Source organism: Oryx dammah, unplaced genomic scaffold, assembly GCF_014754425.2.
Source record: "Oryx dammah isolate SB20612 unplaced genomic scaffold, SCBI_Odam_1.1 HiC_scaffold_27, whole genome shotgun sequence".
Taxonomy (NCBI): Eukaryota; Metazoa; Chordata; class Mammalia; order Artiodactyla; family Bovidae; genus Oryx; species Oryx dammah.
Window position 1 is genome coordinate 135,250,050 of NW_024070211.1, and position 9,423 is coordinate 135,259,472.

The 9,423-nt window shown below is 45.9% G+C and overlaps 1 protein-coding gene across 1 annotated transcript in view; it reads right to left on the minus strand.

The window, feature by feature from the left end:
- The window catches only part of NIPA1 (NIPA magnesium transporter 1), a 56,253-nt gene extending 47,422 nt beyond the window's left edge, over positions 1 to 8,831 (minus strand). Inside the window, exon 1 of the mRNA XM_040227905.1 lies at positions 8,660 to 8,831. Coding sequence (XP_040083839.1) covers positions 8,660 to 8,822 — 163 coding nt within the window. The 5' untranslated portion in view covers positions 8,823 to 8,831. The remainder of the gene's footprint in view (positions 1 to 8,659) is intronic.
- Between the last annotated feature and the right edge of the window lie 592 nt (positions 8,832 to 9,423).

Consider the following 9,423-nt stretch of genomic DNA (forward strand, 5'->3'; position numbering starts at 1 on the left):
CCCTTATGGAAGAAAGTGAAGAGTAACTAAAGAGCCTCTTAAGGAAGGTAAAAGGGTGAAAAAGCGGGTTTAAAACTCAACATTCAAAAAACTAAGATCATGGCATCCGGTCCCATCACTTCATGGCAAATAGATGGGGAAACAATGGAAACAGTGACAGACTTTATTTTCTTGGGCTCCAAAATCTTGCTCCTTGGAAAAAAATCTATGACAAACCTAGAGAGCATATTAAAAAGCACGGACTTTGCTAACAAAGCTCTGTCTAGTCAAAGTTATGGTTTTTCCAGTAGTCACGTATGGATATGAGTTGGACCATCAAGAGGGCTGAGCTCCAAAGAACTGGTGCTTTGGAACTGTGGTGTAGGAGAAAATTCTTGAAAGTCCCTTGGACTACAAGGAGATCACACCAGTTAATCCTAAAGGAAATCACTCCTGAATATACATTGGAAGGACTGATGCTGAAGCTGAAGATCCAATGCTTTGGCCACCTGATGTGAAGAGCCAACTCACTGTAAAAGACCCTGATGCTGGGACAGATTTAAGGCAGGAGGAGAAGGGGACGACAGAGGACGAGATGGTTGGATGGCATCACCAACTCAAGGGACCTGAGTTTGAGCAAACTCTGGGAGATGGTGAAGGACAGGGAAGTTTGGAATGCGGCAGTCCATAGGGTCGCAAAGAATTGGACACTACTGAGAGACTGAACAACAACAACAACATTCATGCAACCGCTGAATATTTTTTCAAAGGATATTTAACAGCATGGGGATGAGCACAACCACAGGACGTAAACTGGCACACAGTATTCATGGTACATGATGAAGAGATATACCACATCGGACTGGTGGTATTTATTTCATTTTTCTCTATTCCCTATGTATTATATATATTTGGTACACAGGATTTAGTCATTAAAATTAAATGTTTAAATATAAGTATTGAATGTTGAGAAACCTATATGCAGGTCAGGAAGCAACAGTTAGAAATGGACATGGAACAACGGACTGGTTCCAAATAGGAAAAGGAGTACGTCAAGGCTGTATATTGTCACCCTGCTTATTTAACTTCTAGGCAGAGTACATCATGAGAAACACTGGGCTTGAAGAAGCACAAGCTGGAATCAAGGTTGTCGGGAGAAATATCAATAAGCTCAGATATGCAGATGACACCACCCTATGGCAGAAAGCAAAGAAGAACTAAAGAGCCTCTTGATGAAAGTGAAAGTGGAGAGTGAAAAAGTTGGCATAAAGCTCAACACTGAGAAAACAAAGATCATGGCATATAGTCCCATCACTTCATGGGAAATAGATGGGGAAACAGTGGAAACAGTGTCAGACTTTATTTTTTTGGGTTCCAAGATCACTGCAGATGGTGACTGCAGCCATGAAATTAAAAGACGCTTACTCCTTGGAACAAAAGTTATGACCAACCTAGACAGCATATTCAAAAGCAGAGACATTACTTTGCCAACAAAGGTCCGTCTAGTCAAGGCTATGGTTTTTCCAGTGGTCATGCATGGATGTGAGAGTTGGACTGTGAAGAAGGCTGAGGGCCGAAGAATTGATGCTTTTGCACTGTGGTGTTGGAGAAGACTCTTGAGAGTCCCTTGGACTGCCAGGAGATCCAACCAGTCCATTCTGAAGGAGATCAGCCCTGGGATTTCTTTGGAAGGAATGATGCTAAAGCTGATGCTCCAGTACTTTGGCCACTTCATGCGAAGAGTTGACTCATTGGAAAAGACTCTGATGCTGGGAGGGATTGGGGGCAGGAGGAGAAAGGGACGACTGAGGATGAGATGGCTGGATGGCATCACTGACTCGATGGACGTTGAGTCTGAGTGAACTCCGGGAGTTGGTGATGGACAGGGAGGCCTGGCGTGCTGCGATTCATGGGGTCGCAAAGAGTTGGACACGACTGAGCGACTGTACTGAAGAAGAAATACACCTAATTGTAACAGTAGTTACCTCAAAGTGAAGAGATGAATACTTTTTTCTATTCATATGTACTTCCCAGATTTTAAAAAATGACCACATTTCTATCATCAGGAAGAAGATGCTCTTTTAAAATATGGCAATGCCCAGAGTTCCCTGAAATGACATGATTGTTTAGCAGAGCTCTGATTGGGCATGGACCAGCAAAGTAAGCCCTCTGCCTGCCCACCCTCCCTGGCTGATGCAGGCAATATCTAAAAGAATCAGTTTACAGTCAAAGATTTGGAAACATTAGGGAATGGCACAGATACATAGGGAATGTGGGGTTAGGCAGTGTGGGAGTGAGCATATTCTTCTTGAAAAGTGGTTTTTTCTAGTTGCTCATCTTTATAAAATTTTTCTAAAAAGGGCTATTTACTCATTGAGGACTTAAAGTACTGGAAATGTAAATTACATTATATTTTATAAAAACTGTATCAATAAACATTTTTGAAGAAAAAATACACTTTGTCCAACAGAAGTTCAATAAGATCATGCGGTATTTCATGCAGGAATGTATATCAGTGATCTAGTCCAATGTTTGTCATAATGAAAAAGATTAGAAATTATTTACCTTAATGTTTTAGGGTATTAATTATATGTACTTATTTATAATAAACCAGTATCATATTATGAACTTTTCCCAAATTAATTATGAAACTCATTGGGAAAGTCTTACTTGTAGGTGAATTTATGTATTAATATCTTCCCCTTCACTTTTCCTACAGGCAGCAGGACAGAAAGACCATCTTCAAAGTCAGCCTGAGCTGGGTTCAAATCATGGTACCACCAGTCCTGTATTGAGTGCATGCCTCAACTTCTCTCCTACATCACACCTCCTGGGATCCATGTCCCTATACTGTTCCCTCACACTCTGAACTTGGGCTGGCTCTGAGTATACCACTAGAATGTGGCAGTAGTAGTATTTTAAGACTTCCAAAACAGGTCACAAAGATCGTTCTTTGGAAGATTTGGTCTCGACGAAGCTATGCAGCACATAAGGGGTATGACTTCCCTGAGACCACTATGGTGTGAGAAAGCCCAACATAGCCACGTGTGAAGAGACTACAATAGTGACAGAGGTAGGGAGGAAGGGGGAGAGAGAAATAGAGAAGGGGCTCAGAGGGACCCCCCCTAGCTGTTTCAGCTGTCCCGAACAAGCGAGTGAAGAAATCATCCCAGATGGCTCCAGCCCCAGCCACTGTCTGACTGCAACCCACTTGAAGACCCCAAGGAAGCAGGGCCCATCTGAGTCCAGAGGCATGAGGCTGGGACATCATAAGTCTTGTGTAAGTAGCAGCCTTCTTTACCTTCTCTTCTTCTGGAAATACTACCAAGTAAACCAGATATGTACAGGCTATGGAGACACTTGATGCTCTTAACAACTGCACTGTTCTCCCCATGTTCCTCATCAATGGTCTCCCCTTGGAGCTGGACAGGGATCATGGTTAGAGGTTTTCAGATCTGGCAGTAACTCTGGTTTCTGTTGCTTAGCAGAGGCCACAGGTAAATGAAATCGGCTCTGAATAATTTGAAGAAAGCTCACAAATAAAATACAAGGTTCAGTTTTACCCTCTTTACTACACAGATACTCATGGCCAGTTATTGAGTGCCCACCATATGCCTCCCCATTGACAGGACACGTCCCCTGCCTTGAACAGCCACGATCCAGGGGGCACACAGATACGTGAACAAGCCATCAGACCACAGGTTTCAGGAGCAGAAAAGGGTTGAGGACAGACACAAAGAAGACATACAGCAGGAGAAGGAGCCAACTCCATCTGTTAGGGCATGGAGGATTCACAGAAGCTGAGAAACTAACCGCAGGCCCAAAGGGCGGCGGGGGTGAAGACAACACATGTCCATCTCATCTCTAGCTATGGGGGTGCATGCACCTAGAAGTGTGCTTTCGAGAGCCAGAGAGCATGTCCCCTTCAAGTCAGTACAGGAGGCTTGAGACTAGCAGGCGGGATACTTGGATCCCAGTTTTCACTCTCACGGGACAACTCACTCACCTTCTGAGCGTCTAACAGTTTCACTACACACCTAGGCTGTACTCTTCTCAGGAAAAGAGACTATGAAATCTGAAAAGGAATTTTTTGATTGTGGAAAAATACATATAAAAGTCACCATTTTAACCATTTTTAAGTATACAGTTCCATGGCATTAAGTACATTCACTCTGTTGTACAACCACCATCATCCATCTCCAGAACTATCCCATCTTACAAAGCAGAAACTCTGGGTAAAAGAGAATATTTAACAACGACAAAAAAAGAAACTCTGTGCCCATTAAACATTAATTTTCCACCCCTCCTTCTTACAGCCCCTGTGACACCATTCTACTTTCTCTCTCTGTAATTTGACTACTCTAGGTACCTCATATGGGTAGAAGCACGTAAGGTTTGTCCTTCTGTGACTGATTTATTTCACTTAGCATAATGTCTCAAGGCTCATCTATAATGCAGCATGTGTCAGGATTTCCTTCCTTTTTAAGACTAAATAATATTCCTTTTAAATGTATATACCACAATTCATTTATCCATCTCTCCATCAATGGATATTTGGGTTGTTTCCACACTTTGCCTATTGTGAATAATACTCCTATGAACAAGGGTGTGCAGATATCTATACAAGTCCCTGCTTTTATTTCTTCTGGATATATACACTCAGAAATGGAACTGCTGGCTTATATGGTAATTGTACATTTAATTTTTTGAAGAACCTCCATATTGATTTGCATAGCAGGTGTACCATTTTACATTCTCAAGAAGAGTGCACAAGGGTTCCAATTTCTCAACATCCTCACCAATGCTTATTACCTCCTACTTCTTTTTAAAACAACAACCATCCTAACAGGCATTAGGAGGTATCTCCCGGTTTTGGGCTCCAAAATCACTGCAGATGGTGACTGCAACCATGAAATTAAAAGATGCCTACTCCTTGGAAGGAAAGTTATGAACAACCTAGATAGCATATTCAAAAGCAGACACATTACTTTGCCTACAAAGGTCCATCTAGTCAAGGCTATGGTTTTTCCAGTGGTCTTGTATGGATGTGAGAGGTGAACTGTGAAGAAAGCTGAGCGCCGAAGAACTGATGCTTTTGAACTGTGGTGTTGGAGAAGACTCTCGAGAGACCCTTGGACTGCAAGGAGATCCAACCAGTCAATTCTAAAGGAGACCAGTCCTGGGTGTTCATTGGAAGGACTGATGCTGAAGCTGAAACTCCAGTACTTTGGCTACCTCATGGGAAGAGCTGACTCATTGGAAAAGACTCTGATGCTGGGAGGGATTAGGGGCAGGAGGAGAAGGGGACAACAGGGGATGAGATGCCTGGATGGCATCACCAACTTGATGGACATGAGTTTGGGTAAACTCCAGGAGTTGGTGATGGACAGGGAGGCCTGGCGTGGTGCGATTCATGGGGTCGCAAAGAGTCAGACACGACTGAGCGACTGAACTGAACTGACCTGGTTTTAATCAAAGGGAATTTTTTAAAAGTTCATGGTTCTTCCAGGCCTAGGACATTCTAATAGAGTTACTCATCTATGTAGTTCTCCAAAGCCTCCAGCAAATCCTTGCATATGACTTTCCTGAGTCTGTCTCTACAATGTCAGTCTGAGGGTAGGACACCATCCGCCTAGCTAAGAGGCTCCATCCTAGCCTATCTACCAGCACAGGAATTCTAATATTGCAACTGGCTTTAAACAAACATCTTTACACTCGATGATTATCTTGTTTCTCTTTTAAAAGCTCTGCTTCAAGTGGGTTCTAACACTAAACATATTATCAATGTCCTGTAGCCCCAGGTGCTCCTGGACCTCTTCCCATCTTGAGTCCTTCAAAGCCACCCAGAAGCGAGGCAGTTTACCTTAAGCCTGTGTTGTGGACGGTGCTCCTAGCCTATCCATTTTCATTCCATGCGTGGTATTCTATTCAAGGTCCTTTCAAGGGTGAGTGAAAGCTAGTAACAGAGGAAGCTGTACCCCAACCCCTCCCAGCCAATAGAAGGGCTGTGACCAGAATGGTGGCTCTTCTGAAGCTGAGACTCAAAAGAAATGCTGGTGCATGGCAATGCAATAAAGTTGAAACTTTCAGTGAGACAGCTTTTTGCAGTTAGAAACCATTCCTTAACACAAGAACTTGACTCCCCAGTTTTCAGCCACCTCCTCTGTCCTCCCACCTCCTCCATTTCAGTCATTTCATAATGGCCAATTATGCTGCTTGTCAGCAGAAGCAGAAAAAGGATTCAGGAGGAGCTAATTTTGAAATTACTTGTCCTCGATACCTACAACAGTGTCTGACATATAATAAGACGTTCACGAACATCTGCTGAACAAATCAAAACTAATTTATCAAAACAAGACTCTATGTCCATACTCTACCATTATGAGAGGAATCCAGCTAGCTTGAATTAGTAATGGTGGATAGTAACTGGGGAAGAATGAAATTAGCAAATACCACATTTTCACTCATTAATTTAAGGGCATAGTGTGCAAACATAAATAAAAGCATCAATAATTTTTTTTCAGGTTTCTGTGGGTTTTTTTCTTATTCACTAACTCCCTTGAACACATAAGCTGAGCTGAAACAACACATTTAGTTTTACTCAATAATCACTGTTTTCTGTTAAGTCTATATTCAGGTTTCCCTAGATTTTACCTAATGTCATATGGTCACGAGTCCTCAGGTTCCTCCTGGTTCTGACAGTCTCTCAGACTTTACAGCCTTGACAGGAGGGCTGCAGATATTTTTCAGGCTATATCTGAATTCAGCTTTGTGTGGTGTTTTTCTCATGGTTAGACTGGGTTCGGGAGATCATGTACCCATCCTATCAAGGGCACATATGTTGTTTATTTTTTGAATTACAGCAAATACTTCAACCTAAAGCCCCTCAAACTGACAGGTGCTCCCTGAAAAGTGTGCAGCTGCCAGATGGCTATTTCCTACCTTAGAGTTTACAGCCGCATCCAAGGGAAACTACATTAGATTTCATTTAGATCTTATGTATAGACTGCAACGTTTTCCCTTTGAAGCTGAATTCTTTAACAAATATCTATGATTTCATATTTTCTCTTGAGGTTGTAGGTCCCTTTATCTCTTTCTTCAATTCACTCATGGCTGAACATCCACAACATTCAAGAGAGTTTCACTTGCATTCTAGAATTTGAACTATTAAATGAATTAACTTATTCTTAAACCCATGACCCGGTGGCCTCCCCCTTCCCAGAAAGCTTCTAACACTATTCTTGTAGAACACAATGAACAACCACAAGACCTTCTCAGTCCTTCTGGACAGGTTCATTAGCAGTTTTAAAGCATGCTACATCTTGCCTTCAGTAAACAATCTCAACCTCTCTTAGGACACAGGAACACTGGCAAAAAACCCTGCACATCTCTCACTTTCAATACTGATAAGGAGTGTCCACCTCAAGCAATAGTCAGTCGGCCCATTCTTGGTTATTTTAATCTGTCTTGCGTGTTCTTCACACTGAAAATCATTTGTAGTCAAATCAGTTCAGTTCAGTCGCTCAGTGGTGTCCGACTCTTTGCGACCCCATGAATTGCAGCACGCCAGGCCTCACTGTCCATCTCTAACTCCCGGAGTTCACTCAAACTCATATCCATCGAGTCGGTGATGCCATCCAGCCATCTCATCCTCTGTCGTCCCCTTCTTCTCCTGTCCCCAATCCCTCCCAGCATCAGTCTTTTCCAATGAGTCAACTCTTCACATGAGGTGGCCAAAGTACTGGAGTTTCAGCTTTAGCATCATTCCTTCCAAAGAAATCCCAGGGCTGATCTCCTTCAGAATGGACTGGTTGGATCTCCTTGCAGTCCAAGGGACTCTCAAGAGTCTTCTCCAACACCACAGTTCAAAAGCATCAATTCTGCGCTCAGCTTTCTTCACAGTCCAACTCTCACATCCATACGTTGTAGTCAAATAGGTCAAATCTAAACCAAAGATGGTTCAAGTCGAGGACCTCAGGAACAGAAGCCGCAGGAAAGCACAGACCCCGAGGGCAAGCGCCTCCTTGGCCCACAAGTCCCACCCTGGCCTGCCCTAGTACACATTTTTTCTTCGGCACTGATACGGCCACTGCGGGGAGAGAGGCCCGCAGACCCTGCCCTCCAAGTGCACCCCAGGCCCGAGTCACAGCAAAGGTGGGAGGCCAGTCGCTCCTCCCAGTCCGGCAGTGGACTCTGACCATTACGGGAATAGTGCACACAAGAAGCTTTCCCTAAGCAGCCGGCGAGTGCAGGTGACAGGGACACGGGGCGACAACCAGAGGGCAGGTCGGCGGGCTGCATGGCTGCAAAGGGATTGGGTCTGCGAGGCAGGAAAGAAGTCTGCTGGAAAAACCATACAAAACTAAAGACGGCCTTGGCAGCCGCTGGGAAAAGAGAAAAACAGTGGCGGCGACACCACTACCATCGCTCAGGGCGGGCGGCTGATTTCCCCGGCAGCTTTCCTAGCAGAGACGCTCCTGGCGCGCAGGGCAGCGTCTGTGCCTGCGCTCCGGGTGGGCTAAGGGGTCCCCCGCCCGCGCAGCTCGGCCTTCGGAGGTGCCCCGCGTGGTCTGACGATCCGAACACTCCCCTACTTGAGGCAGCTCCTCTCCCAACACCCTTCGGCGGCTGCCCCCACACCCCCCGCCCCCACCCGGAGCAGGGCCGCTGCCCGCCCTACCTCGCCGCTTGGCGCGCACGATGCCCTTCTTCTGAAGCACGAACGTGGACCCGTTCACCAGGCTCGACACTACGGCCACGCCCAGGCCGAGCGACACGGCGGCGGGGCTCGGGCTGCGCGCCCCCTCCCCGGCCGCCGCCGCTGCAGCAGCCGCAGTCCCCATTCCGCCCGTGCCCGCCCTCTGCGCCTGCGCGCTCGCGCGCCCGGCCAGAAGGCGGGGGCCGGCTCCACCGCAGAGCCACTGGGCTGTGGGGCGGGGGGACCTTGGGCGGCACGGAGGCAGGGTGGAGTCTCGGCTCCTCGTGGAGGTCAGGCGGAGGGTGGATCCCGAGTTCTGGGAGGAGGGTGAGCGCCGAGAGGAAGCGAATGAGGGTTCGGAGCGCATTAAGAGAGGCGGCGACTGTGCGGGAGGGAGTGAGACTGTAGGTGGGTGGGTGTAGAGAGGCAGTTTCCAGATTTGGCAACTGCAAATACAGGACCCCCAGTTAAGTTTGCATCTCAGATAAACACATAATTTTTAGTGGTTGTCCCATCCAATATTCGGGACTGAAAAAGCGCCAACAAGACGCAGTCCTAACTGGGATCATGGACTCCCACAAAGCTGGTCCGGGATCAGCAGGGAACCGCCGCTGGGGCCTGAAGCCAAGCCAGCTATGGAAACTCAAATGGGACCACTAAATGAAGTCATCTGCCTCCGCACTGGAGCAGTGAGCTTGTGATCATACTGTCTATCCCAATTTATTTTTGATAAAACGTACCAAATT